This window comes from Notechis scutatus, chromosome 8, assembly GCF_049901735.1.
Source record: "Notechis scutatus isolate UNSWTSFEM ecotype Mainland chromosome 8, rNotScu1.2, whole genome shotgun sequence".
Lineage (NCBI taxonomy): Eukaryota > Metazoa > Chordata > Lepidosauria > Squamata > Elapidae > Notechis > Notechis scutatus.
Genome location: NC_142016.1, coordinates 3,376,167 through 3,398,671, shown reverse-complemented (window position 1 = coordinate 3,398,671; position 22,505 = coordinate 3,376,167). Strand labels below are relative to the sequence as shown.

Sequence of the window (22,505 nt, the reverse complement as noted above, 5' to 3'; positions counted from 1 at the left end):
TCAAGGAAGAGAGTTCAGCAAGGGCTTCACATGAAAACTGGTTTCAACCATCTCTTGGTCAACTTGGTTACAATGCCCCCAATGTCTGGCTCTTGCTGGCGAGTCTTGTCTCAACTTGAGCTGTGGGTGAGTCACACAGCACCACCCAGGTTGCATGGAACAATATGTTGGTGACAACTACTGGTTCCCTCACTGCCACTTCTGAAAGTAAACACACCTCCAAGAACTTTAGGACACAGCTGGGGGCCTGCATTCACCGGCATTCGCCAGTTTAGCCTAATGGTGAAGATACTGACAATAGAATGCAGGAGGAGCCTGTGAGTTGTAATCCAGCATTATGCATGAAAGCGACTGAGTGACACTGGGGCCCTCCGCTCAGCCCATGGGGGAAATAGAAGGAAACCAGAGGATTAGGTACGTTCACCCCCTTGAATTATTTATAAAGTAACAAAGATGGCATTGGGACAACAATACATAAAAGAATAAAATAAAATAATAAATAAAATAAAATAAAATATCCTGAGTTTATGTGACCTTCTCAGCCAGTTTTTGATAAAAGAAAATCAATGGGGTAAACCAGATTCACTTAATGACCACATGGTTCATATAACAACTATAGTGATTGACTTAACAACCATGGCAAAAAAAAAAGATAATAAAATCAGGTGTGACTCACTTAAGAAATATCTTACTTACGGTAGCAACGGAAATTCTGGTTCTAAGTTGAAGTCTATCCTTACCACAGCATTAGCATCCCCTGAAGAGAGCTACACTTAGTGCATGTTTAAAGATACAATAATGAAATAAAATGGCTCTTTTTAAAGACCACCAAACCTACTTTTATAAGGAATCCATACAAAAATTAAGCAATTTTGGAAAGTGTCTCTTAGGCACTGCAGGGCCAAGACACCCAGAGTCAGGCGTCTCTGCAGCTGGAGCCCAGACCACCTTAGGGGTCCCACGACTTCAGGACTAGGTGATGGAGTGCCTATAGGGGTCACTAGGAGCCAGGTAGCTTACACCCTTTGCTTACGTCAGCCATCCCATCCTTGATGAACCATTCCTAGCTTCTATGTTTGGAGAAGAGTGAGTACCTTGGAATAGGGACAATTAATTGCCTTTGCTGTCAGCTGGGTTAAGATAAGGTCGTCTCGAGGGTATGCCATTAAAAAGGGAGTGCCTGGGCATGTTTGCACGATGGTTATGTGGTTTGAAGAGAAATGCTCTCCACGTCAACAGGCAAAGCGGCCCTTCCACGCATTAGAATTCAAGAAGGCTCTGGTGGGAATTTTTGTTAAGTGTTGTTCTGGCAATCAGACCTGCATTTTTTTTTTCTGCGCTGCTTTGTCCCCCAAAGGGATTCTTAAGGTGCCTTTTAAAAAGTCACCCCAAATTCACCACAAACACGAGCTGCTGCCCTTTGCAAAAAAGGCTGGTATGCATGGAGTGTCATTCTTTTGCACCTGGCTCCTGGGCACACCTGCTCGGCTCGTCGCTTTCTGCCCACCACATGGCCTTTGTGTGGTGCTACTTGTGCACTGCTGAGATGCAGAACAGAGCAGGCTTGACAGCCTGGGGGAGAAAGGGAGACGCCTCAGGCAAAGGAGAAGCTATTTTGGCTACCAAGCGGCACCAGAAGAGCCAACTGCCTACACGGGAGAGCAGGTGGCTTTCTGAATTACTGCATCAGGCTTTGCAGCAAGCAAACAGCAGATGGGCTGGAGGGGGAGAGGCAGCTAAGGGGGAGGGGACCTCGCTAAGCCAACTCCTGACGCTTCCTATAAATACTGCACCACCTCCCAGCTTCCTGCTGATCTGAAATTGACGTTTTTAACTGGTCTCCCGGTCCCACCGGGGAGAGACTGAGCTGCAGCTCCGAAGAAGGGAGGAGGTGCCCTTCCTCTTGAGCGCCAAGCTCTTTGTTGCAGAAAAGGGTTTGCTTTTTTCATCCAGGGACCTCATTTCCACGTTCAGGAGAAGGAGCTCTGAAGATTTTAACAAGTTCAGTACAAGACTAGTACAAGCTAGGCTTCAAAGCACTCAGAAGAGATGGCAGTAACAAGGCCAAGGAGCAAAAAAAAAAAAAAAAACCTGCTTTGTGTGCATTGCACGGTGGCTGGTTGCAGTACAAGCAAACAGTCGTTATCAAATCATCAGCATTTGGGTGTAGTTCTGTGCAAAGTCCATCTTGGTGGTGAATAGCAATATTTAAAAGCCCCAGAGCTCTGGGAACAAAAGGCTTCCTCTCAGCATTTCAGGAAGGAAAAAAGAAACCCACCGGGCAGAATTCCTGTCTGAGCTGGGTACAGACCTGGCTATAGCTGCAATCTTCCCCGGATCACAAGGAAGCAGCAATTGAACCACGGTAGCTCTTGCTGAAAAGTTTGGACAGCAATTCCCAAAATTCCCAGCCATCTTGGGAACAGCAGTCCTATAAATCTGGAGAAGGCAAAGCTGTTCAGAAGGTTGGTTTGGTAAGTTGGATTTCAGGGTGCTGCAGTTGAAACCAAACCAAATCAATGAAAAGGCAGTTTTCAACAAGAGCGTTTCCACCTTCAACTTAACCGCTGGATTCCAGTACCTAACTCAGCTGGAAACAAACTGAACACTCTTTTTCCAGATTAAAGCATCTTCCACTGCATTGGTCTCAGTGATGGCCTGTGCTGTGTTGTCTTTTGTCCAGAATGCAGTCAGCGCGGCCTTGGTAGATTCTCCTGTATCTTTACCTTTTCCTTTCTGTGGGCAGTTCTTTGATCACAGGTGGTTTCTACAGTCAAGCCTTTTGTTTTGAAATACCTGTCCCTTCCCCCCCACACCCCCAATACCCTTGTACCTGATAACTTCCAGTATGGTGCATCCTGGATGTTGGTTCATTAAGAGAAGGAAAAAAAACTGCACAATTTTACCATTTTTCATAGCTCTCTCACAGGAAAGGAAGGAAGGAAGGAAGGAAGGAAGGAAGGAAGGAAGGAAGGAAGTCCACCTTTCTGTTGTCAATGAACTTGTAGGGAAAAAAAAACCACCATTGTATCATTATTCCTTTTACTTGCTCTGTAAGGAAAACTGATAGAACGCTTGACGATTTCACATCTTTTATTTTTTTTAAAAAAATGTCCAGTTTCATCAGTCCCACCACCCTAGATGAAATGGTGTGGGAGGGCAGTACCCACTGACCAAACAGGGGACTTTACTGCCACAGGAGCCAGCTGGAGGGGTGAAGTTTGACTATAACGAAATGAAGCTGAACAGGCCACCCCTTGGCTGAGCCAGCAGAAGGATCCTCTTTCCACTTCCTCCACTTCTGACACAGGTGAAAAAGGCAGGCCGTAAGTCCTTTTTTAATGGGTTTGGGCAAGTGGAGCAAGTAAATCCAGGTCTTCTCAATCTTCATGAAATGGCCTGCTGGTTGTGCGATCAGCCCCGTTGGTCAAGTCATAAAGAGCAGCTGCAGCCAACCCAGGCAAATCTCATTCACCCTATAGGAAAGGAACTACCGATGATTCTGTACATACTGCTCCTGCCTTGGGGGTGGGTGGGGGAAACTTCTGAGTAGTGACACCTGCCCTTTGGGACACACAACCTCTTCTCCCCCCACCCCCCAGATCAGGCAGGCCACTACCTTCCCAGCCTTCCAGAAAGTTGGAGAGACTTGGAGCCTCGTGGCGCAGTGGTTAGAGTGCAGTACTGCAAGCTACTCCTACTGCAATTTGACAGATCGAATCCCACCAGGCTCAAGGTTGATTCAGCCTTCCGTCCTTCCAAGGTGGGTCAAATGAGGACCCAGATTGTTGGGGGTGATAGGCTGACTCTGTAAACTGCTTTGAGAGGGCTGGAAAGCACTATAAAGCGGTATATAAGTCTAAGTGCTATTGCTATTTTCCCTCAAACCTTGGGGCGAGGTTAGGCTGCAGCCCAGGAAAGCACTACAGCGGTTACAATATATGAGTGTGTGCTGTGTTTCAGGGGGAGGGGGGCAGGAATGTGCTATTTTATGATTTTTATGCTGTTTTATTGTTTTTATTCTTCTGTTCCTGTTGAGAGCCATCCAGAGTTATGTTACGTAAGACGGGTGGCTATACAGACCTCTTAAACAAATATATTGAGACACAGATTTTGGGGCTTAAACTTCCTAGCGTCACCAGCTCATGATGAGCTCCAAAAACCAGGATGACTGTGGGACACTCCGAGCTTCCTCGGATCTCTAGGTGTCCCCACAGAAAGCACGTTACACAATGCAGATTGCATATAGGTAATCTTTGACTTACAACCACAATGGAGCCTGGGTTTTCTGTCATAAATCATGGCCGTCATAAGCCAAGGCACCCGTGTGATCGAATTTTTACAACTTTTGTGGTGGTTGTTAAGTGAGCACTAAGCGAAGCAATGGGCATATTTTCCTGGAAAGCTACCCAAAAGGCTAGAAACTGGCAAAATAGTTGGAATCCCAGTTAAGCCACTGTGCAACACTGCAAACAGCTATAAAGGTGAGTTTGTTGCTAAAACCCAAAATGTGATCATGACACTATGTGTGTGTGCTTGTGTGTGTGTATGGGTGCTCTGAACTAGATCATCACTAGCTTTGGAGGGAGAGGGTTGTCCGTCATAAATTTCAATGTTTGCCAAGCAACCAGTTGTTAAGCAAGGACTACCTGTAAAATCATGGATTGCTTGACTGTGGTTCGTGGATTCAATCTGGGTTCACACAGCCTCAAACATACTTTAGAAACTACTTTAGCAGATTTAAGCAAACCACATGGTATGATTATCAACTAAGCTCCTAATTGCATCTTTCTTCCCTTCCCCCTTTTCTTTTTGTTCATCTTACCACTGTGTCACATTATTTCCCTTTTCTCAGAACTGTTAACAGTTTGCATAAGTGAGCTCTAATAAACAAAATTGCTGAATAAAATGCTGTTAAATCTGCAGTTGTAAGGGAAAGGAAGGACCACGAATGGGTATGGGAGAAAACGTGCAATTTTTAGTTCAATTTATTGTAAAGTTTTTGTTTTTTTTTAAAGCAGAAACAAACATCTTTTCTTGTTTTTAGAATTCCTGGGCTTTGTCAGGATTAATCACGAAGGTTACTCTGGATTTCTGCTCATTTAAAAACCCATGGTCTCATGCAGTGGTGGGATTCAAATTTTTTTACTACCTGTTCTGTGGGCATGGCTTGGTGGACGTAGCAGGGGAAGGATACCGTAAAATCTCCAGTCAGAGGTGGTATTTTCTGGTTCTCCGAACTACTCAAAATTTCTGCTACCAGTTCTCCAGAACTGGTCAGAACCTGCTGAATAACACCACTGGTCTGGTGGCTGGGGCCGAACCTAGCAACTGTATTGTGAGTCCTTTGCTCTGGAAAAGTGCTTCTTGGTTTTCATCGTAGATAATACAAATATTCAGCTGCATCACAGCCTTCAGGAGTCTCAGAAAAGCAGCCAGGAAGTATATGTGGTTTAACCACAAAGATGCCAAACGGGGGTTACTGTGGGATTGTCAAGCAAGTCAGAATGGCAGCCACAGCTGTGCAGTTGAAGCTCCACACATTATCTTTTTATGTGCAACATACGTAATCTTAGCTTTAGAAGAGAATATTTGTAGCTCAAGTTTGAACTGTGAGAGACCCTTGGTGCTCTCTGAGCTTGGTGGTCTTCCTGCACACAGTTCATTACCCAACTGGGTAACATCATCAGTGGGGTTTGCTGTTTGGTTATATATACTGGCTTGTCTGTTAGTGTTGTTTTTATCTTGGTAATGCCTTGATTAGGCTGCTGTTTATTGTTTGTCTGACTTGGTAATTGTTGATTTGGATATTGCTTAGTGCTTGATTCTGAAGAAGTTACTTAGTTGGGTAACTCCCAGAATTCCCCAGATAGCATACTGGTTGAGTTGAAGTCCGTGCAACTTAAAGTGTCCAAGGTGAAGATACATTGACATAAGCCGTGCCTTGGTGGATAGACCCCCTCATCCATCTAGTCCACACTGTGTTCTCACAGTGGCCAACCAATTGCCCAGAAAGTACACTGGCATCTTAGTAAATAGCCTCCAAAAGCAATCACTTTGCCATCACTGCTGATAAACACTCATACCCACATTGGCCTCAAGATCTAGATCAAATCAAGAAATCAACTTTGCATGACAACTACATTTATTACGCGTGGCTATGGTAACCAAATCCAAATCTTCTAAGTCTGATTATTTATCCCCCCACCCCTTTCTTTTAAGCATGTGAATTAAGGGAATGCCTGTCTGAGACGTCATTCTTCATTGTTTGGGCTTAGGTATTGTTTCCCTTCTCATAGGTTTGGTCACATATCTTCCCACTCTCCATCAAGGCCATCACCTTTATTCTCTACATCCCATGACTTCCAGGAATTGGCCTAACTCTTTTGGAAGCTAGCCAAGCTGCTGAGCCACACATCTCATGGTAGCGCAACTTCTCATGGTATTGTGTGCCCTGCTACCTTCAACTGCTCATCAGTTGAATCAGGGCAAAGCAATAGACTCAATCTACATAGACTTCTGTAAAGCCTTTGATTCAGTGGTACACAACAAACTACTCCTAAAACTAAAATCTTATGGTATCTCTGGAGAACTGCATAACTGGTAGAAGCATTCCTGTCAACAGACAACAAATGGTCAAAATTGGGAGCGTCCTATCAAATTCTGTACCTGTCAACAGTGGTGTCCCCCAAGGCAGTGTTCTACGACCAACTCTTTTCATACTCTACATAAATGACCTCTGTGATCATATCAAGAGCAACTGTGTTCTCTTCGCTGATGATGTAAAGCTATTCAACACCACAGACAATACTGCTACCCTTCAAAGAGACCTTGACTATGTATCAGAATGATCAAACAAATGGCAACTTCAAATCTCAACAAATAAATGCTCTGTCCTACATATTGGCAAAAAAAACCCCAGAAAATAAAATACAGGCTGAATAGTCAAGACCTTGTTGATGATCCAAACTCTGTCAAGGATCTTGGAATTCTCATCTCTAATGATCTAAGTGCTAGAGCCCACTGTAACTACGTAGGCAAAAAGGCATTAAGAGTTGTTAACCTAATCCTACGTAGCTTTTTCTCTGGTAATATTACACTACTAACTAGAGCATACAAAACATTTGCTAGAATACAGCTCATCAGTCTGGAACCCACATTACGTATCTGATATTAACACAGTTGAGAAAATCCAGAGATATTTCACAAGAAGAGTTCTCCACTCCTCTACTCATTGCAGAATACCTTATGCCACCAGACTCGAAATTCTAGACCTAGAAAACCTAGAACTATGCAGCCTTCGGTCCGATCTAAGTATAGTATATAAAACCATACACTGCAATGTCCTACCTGTCAATGAATACTTCAGCTTCAACCATAACAACACAAGAGCACACAAAAGATACAAACTCAAGGTAAACCGCACCAAACTTGATTGCAGGAAATACGACTTCAGCAACAGAGTGGTCAATGTCTGGACTACTCTCCTGACTCTGTGGTTTCTTCCCAAACCCCAAAAACTTTAACCTTAAGACTGTCTACTATTGACCTCACCCCTTTCCTAAGAGGCCTGTAGGGGGCGTGCATAACCGCACCAACGTGCCTATCGTCCCTGTCCTATTGTTTCTTTTATATTTTTTTTTATTTTTCTTATATGTATCCATGTATTCATAACTATGTTTTTACTTATACCTATTGTAAGCAATTGACAAATCAAAATAAATAAATAAAATAAAAATCTATCAGCCTAGCCCAAAGAGACTCTGGTACAATTTCGGTCCCATCCATAAATGGCTTTGCTTCCACACTGCTTTCACCTTCACCTTGGCTCCCTCATTGTCCACCACCAAAGCAGCCCACCACAAAATCCCTACTATACCAGCTTCTGAGACGTTTTTCCTAGTCACTTTAAGTCACTTTTTTTTTTTTTTTACTTCTGGCAACTGCCTGGACTAGTCCTTGTGTTTGTCCACAACAAAACTCACAAGGCCATCACACAGCCCATTATACCAACATCAACTCCATCAACCAATCAAGAGGCAGCAGCGCAGCCAACCAGCCCAGCACACCAGCCCCCACCACCAGTATATATAGAGAGACGGCAGCTCCGATCACACACTGCTTGCACTGGCACGAAGCCGAAAGCACCAGCCTGAGGATGGCGAGTGGGACCTCGCCGAAACGTCACCAAGATACTCTTAATCTTACATGGGAAAAGACTCAAAGACACCTAGACCTACATGCCTGTACCTGTGAAAATCTACGAAAACAAATATATATCGAAGAGATGATTCCACCAGACTGTCAATTATTTGGAAGCCTGCACTCACAAACAAAAAAATATCCACACCACAAGCCAGGCAAACACCTGGGCACACACAGATCCCCCCTGATACCTCCAGCTCAAACACATCCCAACCAGGCACCCAGATGAAACCTAGCTTCCTAATAAATGATAGCCGTCCATTTACTCGGAGCCAAGCTGCACTAAAAGCCTCCAATACAGGAACACAATGTTGCCAGCCAATCAAGACAAAAAAAAGCCACAAAACAGACAGAGAATCAGAAGATACCAATCAAGCAGAACACAGCAAACTCAAAGACCAATAAACACAGACCAAGACTCCCAACCAATCAGGACGAAGAAAAAACCATTCTGGCACAGCAGTAGGCTAGTCCCAAATTTAAAACTGAAATGTCTGTGAAAGTCTGATTCATAGATGAACACAATACACAAGCCTGATGATGGCAGATGAGATTCTGCCGAAACGTTGCTACAACTTTAAAAGCAGTTTTAAGGACGTGGGAAAATACCCGAACAAAGCTGAATACTATACATGTAAGTACCCGCAAAAACTTAAGAAAACATATGTGTGTGTGTGTGTGTGTGTGTGTGTGTGATGCATGTATACAATATCAGCAGCAGAAGTCAGAACCAGAAAAAGCAGCAGAAGTCAGAACCAGAAAAATCCAGACACAGACACAGACACAGACACACACACACACACACACACACATATATATATATATATATATATATATATATATATATATATATATATATATATATATATATATATATATATATATCAGTGAACCTAAACCACGCCCAGGCTCTGAGCCATCTGCTTCACCAAACAGTCCCTGTTGGCTTTGTTACCATATCTATTCCAATTTATGGACTTTATACACTGACAGACTTTCTCTTATAGATGGAAACACCGCTGGCAATACCTGAACTATTACTACCTGGGCAAGAGGCCCTCCTACCGCTTCCTCTGAGTGAGCTTCTGAACTCGACCCAAAGCTTCTGGTAAGTAGAAAAGGCTGGTTGAAGTGCAGCCCCAGGGGAAAAGGGGGGGTAGGGGAATCTAGGCAAGACCTCTCTGCGAACATCTGGACAGACTCCCCAAATCCTGAGCCAGCTTCTGGCAGGGAGTGCCGAGAAGCAAAACCCAACACAAGAGGCAAGGTTGGTTGGCAGTCATTCTCAGCCAAGGGGTTGGGTTGGGGAAATCCAGGTTGAGAGGCGTCCTGGGGGTGGGTGGGAGATGAGGGGAGAACATTCCGAAAGCCGCCTTGTGTCCTTGTGACGTATGTGAAAAGAGAAAAGTTTGAAGGTAGAGACGCCCCTTCCAAATTCATCTCCGTCTTCAACGCCTGGAAGTTCCCAGTACGCTTTGGAGTCAGACTCCCTTGCTTGGTGCCATCTCCTTGGCAGAGTGGTTGTTGTAGAACTACTGGAAGAGGGAGGGCTATGCGCCCTTCCTCTTGCTTTTAAAGGGCAAGTGAGATGTACATCCAACAACAACCACCAGAAGAAAAAAGATAAATAAATCATCCCAACCCTTAACTGCAGGAATTGGCAAGGCAGTTAATATGCAGCTAGTCCTTGGCTTGTGACCATTTGTTTAATGGCAGTTTGAAGTTACAGTGGTGCTGAAAAAAGTGGATTATGACCTGTCCTTGTGCTTAGGATCACTGCAGTACCCCTCATGCTCAGGTGGTCAAAATCCAGGCACTTGGTAAGGGGCATTTATTTACCACAGTTATAGCATCCCAGGTGACGTCACCATTTGCGACAAGTGGGGAGAGGGGACGGGCTTCCAAGCAAAGTCAGTAAGGGAAGCCATGATTCGCTTTATGACACATAATTTGCTCAACAATCATGGCCACAATGCTCATAAAATTGGGTGTGAGTCACTTAACGACTGCAGAATGCATCGCTAAGCAATGGAAACATGTTGTGGTTGTAAATCAAGCGCTATCAATAAAAGGATCAGTTTTGAAAGATCAACCCGTGACGCTGTTCCCATGGGCTCAGGAATGCAAATGCCGCAGCACAGTTGAAGAATCTGGCTTTCTATCTGTTTTGCCTTTGAAGGTATTCAACTGCAACCTGTTAACACAGGATCAAGGATGGGATCCACTGATATCCTAACAACTTTTACTCTGGCTGGTTCCTTGTTGTGCAGTCGGTCTTCAGTGAAGCTGGAAGCTGGTTTCCTATGTTTTTCTTAAACAGAATACCGCTACTGTATCTGTCATCTCTCAAATCTCACTTCCACCACCACCCCCTCTCCAAATTCTGCACTTGCCAAAAAAAGTGTCAGAGGAAGAACAGGCCTGTTTTTCTCCTTTTCTCACAATACTTGAGCCCAGGAGTCATAGAATGAAGTGAAATGGTGAGGGATTCAGCACAGAATGGAAGTGCAGCTAAAATGTTTACTGTCAACTTTGCTGCCTTTGAAGTGTGAATTTGGATCACACGATCATGGGGATGTCGCAAATGTTGTGATTGAAAAATGGTCATGTGTCACATTTTTTCAATGCCATTGCAACTTGTCACTAAACAAATGGTTGAAAAGTGAGGACTATCCGTACTCTATAACAGGGGTTCCCAACCACCGATCCGCGGACTGGTCCCGGTCCGTGGAACATTTCCTACCGGGCCGCCGGTTTGCTGGGCACCGCCATCTTGTTTGACGAGAAAGTGCTTCTGGGTGAGCTTTTCTGGTTGGAAAGCGGCGTTTGGGTCCTGAAGGAATCCTCGCGCCTTAGTTTCATCGAGGGGGCTTCAAACGAAACTAAGGCGCGAGGATTCTTTCAGCACCCAAGGCAAGGCGAGCTGAGCGACCGTCCCAAGCCGTCCCGGGCGAAGCCCATCGACAAAGGTACAAAGGAGGAGTTGAAGGTGGCGGGGAGAAGCGGGGGACGGCTGGCTGGCCGGTCGCTCAGCTTGCCTTGCCTTGTCATGCATGCTGATGCCGGTACTGGGCTGCAGATCATTTTGTGATGCCGGTACTGGGCCATGACACAAAAAAGGTTGGGGGCCACTGCTCTATAAAATCTGCCTTTATTCGTGAAAATTTACTCCGTACATGTTCCATGCAGGGGTGGCTAGGTGGGTGTGGTCATGTGACTGGGTGGGTGTGGCTTCTTCTTCCTTTTTTGCAGCACACACCCCTGGGCCTCAGGGGAGCCTCGGGGGGTGTTTTTGCTCCCAGAAGGCTTCCCTGGGGCCCAGGAAGGCAAAAAATGGAGTACCGGGAGGGGGGGAGCCCCCTTTGCTTCCTGGGACTCAGGGAAGCCTCGTGGGTGAAGCAGTAAGACAGCGAGGGAGATCCTGGAACAGCTGATCATCGGAACAGCTGATCGTTGGGAGAGGGAAAAAAGAAACACATTAAGGAGTGACTGGGTGGGGGAGAACACAGTCAGCGATGTCGGGCATGCGCGATAAGGACTGACTGGGAGGGGAGGGGAGGGGAGGGGTGGGCGGAGAGGGGCAGGGCCAGCCAGGGGCACAATTTGCTGGATCTCCAAACTGCGCAGAATCATAACAACCGGTTCTATAGAACCGGTCCAAACCGGTAGAATCCCACCCCTGGTTCCACGATGTGATGTGATTGGCCTTCCCGGGCTCTGTTCACCTCCTCTGTTCATGATGTCAAACTATTCTGAATAGGGATAGACTGAGGAAGAAAATTTTAATATACATCTCAATAGGATTTTTTTCATTCTTTCCCGATTCAAACTTTGTAAGGAGATGAGATGCTATTTATTCCAACCCCCCAATTTATCTGCCAGGAATATTCGAATTTTTGGGGCAACCACCACCTCCTGAAGATGGTATGGATCTTATAGCTTTATTCAACAACTCCAAATGTATTAATAGCAAGCAACCGTGGCTGCAGCAATTACACCATAAGAATCGTGATAATGCAGTGTTAAATGTGTTGCATAATGTTATTCAGTATTAACATTAACAATAATGTTAATGTTAATAATAAACCATTAATACACTATATACTATAAGACCGTATAATCAGTGGTGGTATCCAGCTGGTTCACACTGATTCAATAGAACTGGTACCTAATCTTTTGTTCAGTTTTGTGAACCGGTTAGAAGTGTTCTGGAAAATCTGTGTTTTCTGGAACACCTCTGGTTTTCATTCAACTTCTTTCCAGGTGGGAAAAAAGATTTAAAAAAACCTCCCCCAAAAGTCCAAGAGAAGAGTGACGGAAACCTTCGATTACATCACTCAGGCAAAAACTGTCTCATTTGGTGTTGGCGGGGCCTGTGCACAAGGCAGCAGCCCAGGGCCAAAGCATCGGTGGAACATCAGAGGATCAGAGATAATGCTGAAGCGAGTGGACATCCTGCCACCCATGCCAGTTGCCCCTTCCCGGCCAGAGCTGGAATGCCGCTGCGTTTAAGTGTCAGTAGATGCCGGCCTTCCCTTCGGCAGACCTGGGCAAGTGCTGGAGAGAGATGGGCCCATTTCAGCAGATGCCCTCGCTTCCCCCAAGCATTTCTTGGCCTACTTGATTTCCAGCTCTGTTGCATTTCTCCATCACATTTCTCACTGTCGTGTGCAGGGAAACAAAAGTTGGTGGGACTAAACATACAGTTCAATCAATTCCAACATCTCATGAAAAAGAAAAAAAGATCTGGTGAAGTTGGAAGTGATTGATTGAACTTTTTTTTTTTTGAGTCCCACAAACGTTATTTCCCTGCACATGATGAGGAGAAATGTGATGGAGAAATGTGACAGAGGTGGAAATCAGGCAGGCAAAGAAATGCTTGGGGGAAGTGAGGGCATCTGGGAGCGGGGGCAGGCTCTGTGGCATGGCGCTGTGCTGCAGTGGAGAAAGGGGCAATGGAGCAGCCAGCACGAGGAAAGGAGGAGGCTGCTTTCCCTCATCTCCTTGCTTCTCCTTCTTCCCTCATGCTGGCCACTCCAGTTCCCATTTCTCCATCGTAACGCAGTGCCCAGGATCCACTTTGATAGCACGAGAGGGAGTCATTGAACAACCAGTTCGCCCAGGGTGAGGTTGGCCGTCGCAGGAGGCTCATTTTGCGTCTGTGGCAGAGCTCAAGGACAGAAATGGGTCACACCTCCCATCACAGCCAACCTGACCCTGGGCGAACCGGTTGTTGAATTATTTGAATCCCACCACTGCTTATATAACATGCAATCCAAAAAGATGAATAAGATATGGTAGTTCTTGACTTACGATCAGAATTTCCATGACTAAGCCAGGTGGCTATTAAGTGACTCGTGCGATTTTCAACCTTTTTTTTTTTTTTGCCATAGTTGTTAAGCAAATCACTGCAGTTATTAAGGGAATAATGCAGTCATTAAGTGAGCCCAGCTTCCTCCATTGATTTTGCTTGTCAGAAGCTTGCTGGGAAGGTCACAAACATGACACTGCAACTGTCATAAATGCATGCCGTTTGCCAAGCGTCCAAATTTTCATCACGTGATCATGGGAATGGCCGTTAAGTGAATGGTAAGTCAAGGACTACCTGTGTTTGGAAACTAAAAACACCTAGACAATGGGTTGATGGGTAGGATGAGCCCAGAAGCTCTGACAGTTGAACGAAGACTTCTCATCCATGATGCCTCCAGCCAAGCCAGAAATTCCTGTGGCCTGCTGGTGCTTGCAAAGTTCGTACAGGAAACGATGGAATATACTGCGGTCCAGTTAAGCCACGAGCCCCTTGGCCAGCCAGCTCCAACGCTGCTGCTGCCACCATCTGACCCCCAGAGCTTTTCTCTTACATACCAGGAGGGGCAGAAAAAAGTATCTTTTCAGATTTTGGCTTCAGAACCAGGCAAAGTAATATTCCAGCCACAGAAAGGGGCAGCTATGTTCCTTCTGTTCAGTAAAAGCTCTTTCTCCAGCAGGAGGAAATCCAGAAAGGGTCAGTTTTGCACATCTGCTTTTCAGCAGCGTGCCAGAGGGTTACAAAAAGAGAGAGAGTGCATGACTTCATTTGTTGTTATCCATATTCACTTGAAAGGAAAGATTGCATAAAAGTATCTGATGAAATTTCCCCATTGTGTTTTAAGAGAGACTCTTCTCGGTTACTAAAATGTTGCCTGCTCCTACTTTATGCGAGGGGTTGTAAATGTTGGGGAACAGCTGCCCCTCGGTGACCCCTCTCCCCCAAAAGCTCTTCAAATGCCACCTTTTGCTACCTTGACAAATTGAGAGGTTTCTGTAACCAGACCCAAGTTATGCATCTTGTGAAGTTAGATCAGGAGACTGTGTGAGAGAGAGTGAGACAGAAGCATTCCTGCTTTCATGTTTAAATACTGCAACTCTCCGTGTCAATAATATTTCCAAACTGCATTTTGGAAATGCTACAAATTGGGGTGTCTTCTCTTGAGTAGCACCTGTGAACAACCTGGATGCAGAATAGCAGAAGCTCTACTTTTTAAAAAACATGACCCATTGTTTAGTTTGAACACGGTAACAGTGTCTGAACATGTGCACTGTGAAGCCCTCCCCATAAATAAAAAGAATATATGACAATTTGACAAAAAGCATTTGCAGGCTCTAAAGTGGTGGCCATTTCGTAAGAGTTTTGTTTTGAAAGAATACAAGTGTGCTGCAGCTGGCAAAAGAACCAATTGCAATCCTGGGCTTCATTAACAGAGAGATAGAAGCAAGATCATGTGAAGTGATAGTACTTACTCTATACTGCACTAATAAGACCACATAACACTGCATCCAGTTCAGGTCACCACCATCCAATGGGACCAGAGGCAAAACTGTATGAGGAACAGTTAAAGAGAACCAGGTATAGTTTCTAGTTTAAGAAGGAGAAGGACTGGGCGTGACATGATAGCAGTTTTCCAGTGCTTGAGAGGCTGTCGCAGACAAGAGGGAGTCAATCTATTCTCCAAAGCACATGAGAGCAGGACAAAAAGTAATGGAGGGAAGTATCAAACAGAGATCTAACCTAGAATTAAGGAGAAACTTCCCGTCAGTGGAATTAATCAGTAGAATGGCTGGCCTTCAGAAGTTGTGGGTGCTCCAACACTGGAAGTTTTTTTTAAAAAAGAGATTAAACAGCCATTTGTCTGGAAAGGTTTAGGGTCCCCTGTTAGAGCAGGCAGTTGGACAACAAGACCTCCAAGATGTCCAATAACTGTTATTCTATGATTCTAGGTAGTGGTGGGATTCAAAAAAATTTGCTACCAATTCTGTGGGTGTGGCTTGGTGGGCATGGCAGGGGAAGGATATTGCAAAATCCCCATTCCCTCCCCACTAACCTCACTAACCTGCTTTCCAGCTCCGTTCTCCTATGCAGGGCAACCAAAGGAAACCCAGCCAATCAGCTGGGACTCAATGGGAAGCAGGGAAGAGATGGGGGCGGGGCCAGTCAGAGGTGGGATTTGCCGGTTCTCCGAACTACTCAAACTTTCCGCTACTGGTTCTCCAGAACTGGTCAGAACCTGCTGAATCCCACCTCTGATTCTAAGTAAGAAAAATGGAGAACATATAAAAAGACAAGGGAGTGAAATTCAGACAGATCAACGATGAATCCAGTGTATTGGGAGGACCACTGTCTTCTAAACAGGGCTCTCCAACCTTGGCAACTTTAAGACTTGTGGACTTCAAAATTCCTCAGCCAGCTTTGCTGGGAGTTGAAGTCCACAAGTCTTAAAGTTGCCAAGGTTGGAGAGCCCTGTTCTAAAGTAACTTTGAAGACTTAAGATATTGTCAAATATGTCGTCTCCACTTTCCGGAAACAATCTGAGTATTCCTATTGGGCTTAAAACTGCCAAGGCTGGCTTAACATAGCAGTTTAACATAGCAGCATCTTTTTCTCTTGCGGTTTTTTTTTCAAAGATGCTTTGACTGTGCTCAAAAATCTTTGGGGCAGGGGTCAGTGCCCATCTAGCTTGCAACTTGCAATGAAATATTAATCCTTGCCACTCTACTCCTGCCTCGCTTGGCATTCCCCAGCAAACCGGGACTCTTTGAGGTCACCTTTGGGGTGCGCCCAGCAGCTATTTCAGCCTGCCTGCTGTTGCTGTACCTTATGAATGACAGCATTATGTTTTGAGGTTGCTCCCCCTCCCAGCTTGTTATTTTACACTCTTGCTACCCTGACTGTGTTTGATCATTACTTGGCTGGAGCTGCACCTGCTGCATGCTGGCAGAAGGAGAGAGGGAGGGAGGGAGGGAGGGAGGGAAGGAAGAGGGCAGGTGCAGCCTCAGACCCTGCCTGCTGCCAGATGCTCAGCTCAAGGAGTTGGGGGAGGATCCTTGCAGGCCAGCCAGCCCACTCCTGGCAAAGAGGCCGTGATGGTGCACTCCAGAGCAATTCTAGCACCTCTGCAATGTGCAGCAATGAAGGCTGACTTTGGAGTAAACAGACAATACCTCTTTACATTTGTGCTGTAATAATACTGTGTTTTCATTTTACCCTTTAAAAAAGAAAATCTTTGCAGGTTTGTGTCTATTAAAAATGCACATTAATGTGAAGCCAAGACTTGACATTAACAATGTCATCCTCAAAATCCTTTCTTTATCCAGAAAGCAGCAGTTGCAAGCTCACAAATTGGAAGTAGGATGCACATGTGAATGTGTAACATCCATTGCAAAAAGCAACAAGCTGTTCTGGCCAACTTTCCATATTAAAGAGAATTCAGGGAAATGGGAACCAGTTCAGAGAGCAGTGAGGATAGTAAAGATATTGTGATGACCGGGGCATGACACAAAGGCAACACAGTCAAATAAACAAGAAGAGTCCCTTTATTATCTCCAACTTTGCCCCCAGTGTCCAGGTTACCTTCAGCTGGAGAAAAACTGTCCCAGGGAACAACCTTTAACTGTAGAAAATTCAGTCCAAAACAAGGTACATACAAACTGTAACTTAAAATCCAAACAAGCCAAACTGAAGTAATTAGCTTGACAGGGCAGGAGAAGGAATTGCAGACTTGAAAGCACGGCAAAACTCACACAGTTGGGAAGATGCCAGGAACACAGATAAGCCAAGCTTATACAAGATAAATTCATGTTTGTTCCCAACAGCTTGCTGAGTACAGTTTGCCTTTTTTATACACTGTGTTCCCAGCTGCAGCTAATGAAGGGAATCAGGGCCCTTTCCTCCCCCGTAAGCCACGCAACCCACGTTGCTCTCTTCTCCGTTCCTCCCTGCGTGCCCTAGGATGAAGACTGGGTGGGCCTGGGTTTTCCTCTGAACTCTCCCTCCCTTGTTCTATCTCTTCCCTGCTCTGCCCAGCCGGACTTTGCCCGTCCCCAGTTTCTTCCACAGCCAACTGACGGAGCCACACTCCTACTCCCTGTTTGGCTTCCTCCTCCAAATGAGACGGGGGCATGACAGGTATTGGAAACTGAGCTTCAGGAGGAGAGATGGAGGAACCGAGTATATTAAACCTTGAGAAAAGAGGGGTGTTTGGGAAGTTTCTTTCCTGAGCAGGGGAAGACTTCCAAGGTCCCTTCCAACTATGATATTCTGTTAAATTGTAAATCCTTCTCCTGTATCTGAAGACTTAATAAGCACACCTAAACATTTGCTCCTTTTCCAGATTTCAGGACAGTTAATGATAAAATTAAAGAAAGGCAGATTCCAGATCAACGTGAGGATAAATTTCCCAATAATAAGAGTAGTTTGATGGCAGAATCAAATCATGGCTACTGTGCAGGCTGGACAGCCAACTTGGGGAAGAGTGTTAACTGGGCTGAACTGGGTGCCTTCAAAAGCCTCTTCCAGCTCTTGGATTCGTTCCCTGCTTTCATTTGCATTTAATTGTCAACAGCTTCTGCAAGGTGCCAATTTCGACCCTCCCGATGCTCTGCTGCTTAATTCAAATTTATTATTTGTTTGCTTGCTTGTCTGTTAGATCTGCTCCACCACAATTCTGGGCAGTGTTCAATAGAAGGCAATACAAAATAATGAACTACAAGATGCAAAAGGAGAAAAAAAAACCAAGAAAAGAAATCTACCTTTCAGCTACATCCAATGACGCTGCCTTCGTTTCAATGAGTTCAAATTGTGGTTATTGAGGCCAGCTTTTCCTCCCTCTGTTGACACCCTCCAAACACACACACACACAGAGTGACACCCTTCACAAAATAGTATATTTTGCAGTTCCTGTTCCCTCCAGAACACCTTACATGCCTTGCGTATGGCTACAAGGGGACCCCACATGTGGCTCTGGCAGATAAGGGCTGGGGGTGGGGTGGGCTTGTCTGAAATTCGACCCCTGCTTCCTCCCTCCCTCCCGGCTCCAATTCTCAGGTCTTCCTGTTGACCCTGGCTTTTTTCAAGCTGCCTTCCTAACCCTGTGCTCTTCCTTCCTTTGGCCGTTTCCTGCCTTCGGTGAGTCTCCTGTGCCAATGCCCTTGCTTTGATTTATGGGCCATTTCCTTTGCCCTGCCCCAGTTCAGCATTGCTGCACGTCCAAAAGAGACCCTGCAGGAACCGGAGCCCCTCTGCTCTTAGCTCCTGCCAGGCCAACTGACATCTTTCCAGGAGGAACCCTGCAAGGGAAGGGCCCCTGCCTCCAGCAAGCTGCTGCCATGTGGAGGTGCAAGACGGATGCTCGGATGCTTGGCATAGTCATTCAGAGCAGTGAGGGAAGTCTGGGGTCCCCCTCCCTGTCTTCTACATTCCTATCCGTGCAGTCAGCTTCCCTTTGGGGCTTGCTTGCTTCGCGCCATATCCCTTCCCGAGCTATTCCTCTGGGCCTTTGTTCACAAGGCAACATCCGCTCAACTTTCACGACTTCCTCCTAAGCTTCCTCAGCGAAATGTGATTTGGGAAGGCCCTGAGCCAGCTTGGAAGAGATACTTAGCGGCTAGTTGCTCGTCTACTTAATTCCACCTGAAGCACTGGAATCACCTCTTTAAATTAACCAAATGAAAGGGTTTTCCTGGTTTGAATCGTGCAAAGCCAAAACTTAAAAGATTTATTTGCAGGAAGCGCCTCATCTTTAATAGCATGGAACGTTTGTGTTTATTATAGATACTCTTTTAAGTTACAACCGCTTGAAGTTACCACAGCACTGAAAAAAAAAATGACTTAGAACTGGTCCTCGTACTTGCAACCATTGTAACCATCCCTACTATCACCTGTTCAGAAGTCTGGTGCTTGGTAACCAAGATGTATTTATGATAGTTGCAGTATCCTGGGGTTAAATAATCACCATTTGCGACCTTCCCAGCCAACTTCTGACAAGGAAAGTCCATGGAGGAAGCCAGTTTTGCTTAATGACTGTGTGATTCACATAACCATTGCAGTGATTTGCTTAATAACCATGGAAAAAAGTCACAAAATCGGATGCAACTCACTTAACAACTGCCTTGCTTAGCAACAGAAATCCTGATCCTGGTTGTGGCCATAGATTGAAGACTACCTGTAGTTATTTACAGTATCATCAGAACAGCTTGGCAGCTCCAATTTTATCTCCCGGTTGCCATAACATCCCAGGCCATGATTCACACAGTCTTATCTTTTTGTTTCTTCTATTGCAAACCACCAAGGAGAAGGAAGGGTGATAGGATGAGGAATTCTCATTAAACTAAAGGTTTTTGGTTATTGCCAACCTTCTCCAGTAAAGACTCAAAAGGTGACCTGCAGAACGAACACAACACGGGTATTAATTGCCACAATATACCCTTTCCATCAAGCAGAGTGAGGCAGCATAATCATTATTTCTTAAACAAGTATTCCCTTGGTCAATTTGAATTAATGATAATTCCTTCCTCCAACCCTCCATTGTCCATCACCAGAGAGTTTAAAATTCCATTTCTTCCTCTTTGTAGTTATCCATTTTAATCTATCAGTGTGAATAACATGTTTAACCAGGCATTAAATCTAAATGTAGTTATTAAACATTCAAATTTAGACCTTTTGTCTATTCTACCAGGAACAATTAACAGGAAGTAAATGGCTTTTCTTTTAAACAGGTTATGTTCAACAAAGGAAAACCCATCTTTGCGTCTGTAGAAGTAAACATAATTCTCCTTACAGGAACAGGAAGAGTTGTCCATCACTAAATCAAAACTGCTTTTAACCCATTAACTGTATTACAGTGACTGTATTTCCCCCAGTATATATTATTGGCATTAAGCTCTTCTTTATCAAGAAATTAAAACATTGGACAACATCCAGGGCTCAAAATGAATCTACAATTTTCTGTGTATTTTGGAAAATGCTTTACCGATTAAGATTATATTCATTCCTGTCTTAATAACAATTTCATGATGCATCTCTTAACAAAATTCCAAGTGCTCTGGAGGCTCATAAAATAGGGGTTTAGTATCCATAGTCCCCATAGTCCTCAGAGAGCACCAAGAACCCCGCATGAAAATTTTTGCTCCTTTCTTTTACACATATACAAAGACATATGTACAGAAATCCCTGAATGTCAGCCAAGTCCTGGCACATCACATTAAGCCCCAAAGCCAACATATGATGCAATCTTAACACAGACAACTGTCTCCAAAATTAACTGGCTTGCCATGAATGTGAACTTTGCCTGCATGGAATGGTGTAGAGAGTAGGTGTGAAGACGCGGTCCCTTGTCTTTGAGGACATTTTGGATCACAGTTTCTTAACATTAGCAACTTGAAGATGTGTGGACTTCAACTCCCAGAATCCCCCAGACAGCTGAGCAATTCTGGGAGCAAAAATCCACACATTTTCAAGTTGACAAGGTTGAGAAACATTGTTTTAGATCACCCAATTCATTATGTAAAGCTGCATTTGGTATATGGTTAATCCTTAACTTATGATTGGTTGCTTGGCAACATCCAAAGTTACTACGGACTCCCCAAAAGTACCTATAACTGATAAGAAGTTATGACAGCTGTGCTATATGCCTACACTTGGGCCCTTGGCAACCAGCCTGCATTTACAGCTCTTTGAAGTCTCCTTTACAATGGTTTTGCCCCAAACCAGCATTTACTTTCAGTTTTTAGCAAAACTGACCCATAGCAAACCATTGCTTCATTTAACAACCTGGCATTCACTTAACAACCAGCACAAAAAAAGGCCCAAAATTGGCTGAGTCACATTGGTAACCTGATTTATTATGACTGTCATGACTTACCACCACAATGGGCAGGTTCTATTATGAGTGTAAATCAAGGATTACCTTTAACAATTGTGGAACAAAGCACACAGATTTGCACCCTCACTTATAAGATTTGAAAGAGGAGGTGGTTAAAGTACATATAAGAGCTTTAGCAGATCAGATTCTTGGGTGTTAAAAGTGCCCCTGGAGTCAGGGATCATCTTTAAACTTCAGCTCATTTCCAGAATTTTTGGACTCAGTTATGAAGAAGTTATGAATGGCTCTGGCCCATTCAGTAATCACCCAGAAGTGCTGGAAGAAAGTAGTATTTATATCCACAATTTCTCCACCCATTTTCTGCAAGACAATTCATTGCTTCCTGAAAATTTCAAGCTTCCACTTTTGAATCACGTTTCCAGCTCCTTTGACAGGAGAACCGCACTGGTGAGCTTGGAAGCATGTTGCATGATATGACATGAGAGCATCGGAGGATGGTGGTTCCCATTGCATTCTTCCACACCTCTCCCACGACCAGCAAAATGAGCTTTGGGGTGTTTTTTTTAAATGCAGAATAAATGATGCAAAGGGAGGGAGGTGCTGGAGAGACATTCAATTGAAAGGGATGTGTGAGGTTTCTTTGGCAAGCAATTTAGGTTGCCTGGCAGCAGAATTTCGTTTTAATTTATTCGGCCGAGATGCTGAGCATGGAGCCTTTTATATCCCGGGCCTGGCCACAGTTTACATGAATGCATACTTCAAAGCCACTCCCCCCCTCCCCCGACTCCATACCGTGTTAGGGTATTTCCTGACTGCTGTTTCTAGGTGGCTGGCTCAGCTGGTCCCCAAACTGCCAACTTTGCTTTATTTTGTCAACAGCATTTCCGGCTTTATTTCCTAAGCAGGGCTGAGGGAAGATAAGTTTGTGAGTCAGAAGGTGACTCACCCCTCAAGCTCTCAAGGGCAAGATGTAGCCAGGGCAGACATGCCCAGGAGAAGCATGGGTCAGCCTGTCAGGAAGACAATTCAGGGAATTGCAATGTTTGGTGCAACACAGGATGAGCGCATTTCTGGTGCAGCCATGCCCAAGTCCTGATTCACCCCAGGAAAAAGGAAGAGCATCAGCTTCCTTCTCCTGGTTGCGACACCAACACAACTCTGCCC

At 44.8% G+C, this 22,505-nt stretch overlaps 1 protein-coding gene across 1 annotated transcript in view; it reads left to right on the top strand.

The window, feature by feature from the left end:
* Positions 1 to 20,519, top strand: part of LOC148129874 (uncharacterized) — a 41,912-nt gene extending 21,393 nt beyond the window's left edge. The window contains exons 3-4 of the mRNA XM_087970505.1: positions 9,213 to 9,313; positions 20,236 to 20,519. Of these exons, the coding sequence (XP_087826631.1) occupies positions 9,213 to 9,282 (70 nt within the window). The 3' untranslated portion in view covers positions 9,283 to 9,313; positions 20,236 to 20,519. The remainder of the gene's footprint in view (positions 1 to 9,212; positions 9,314 to 20,235) is intronic.
* Positions 20,520 to 22,505: the final 1,986 nt, after the last annotated feature.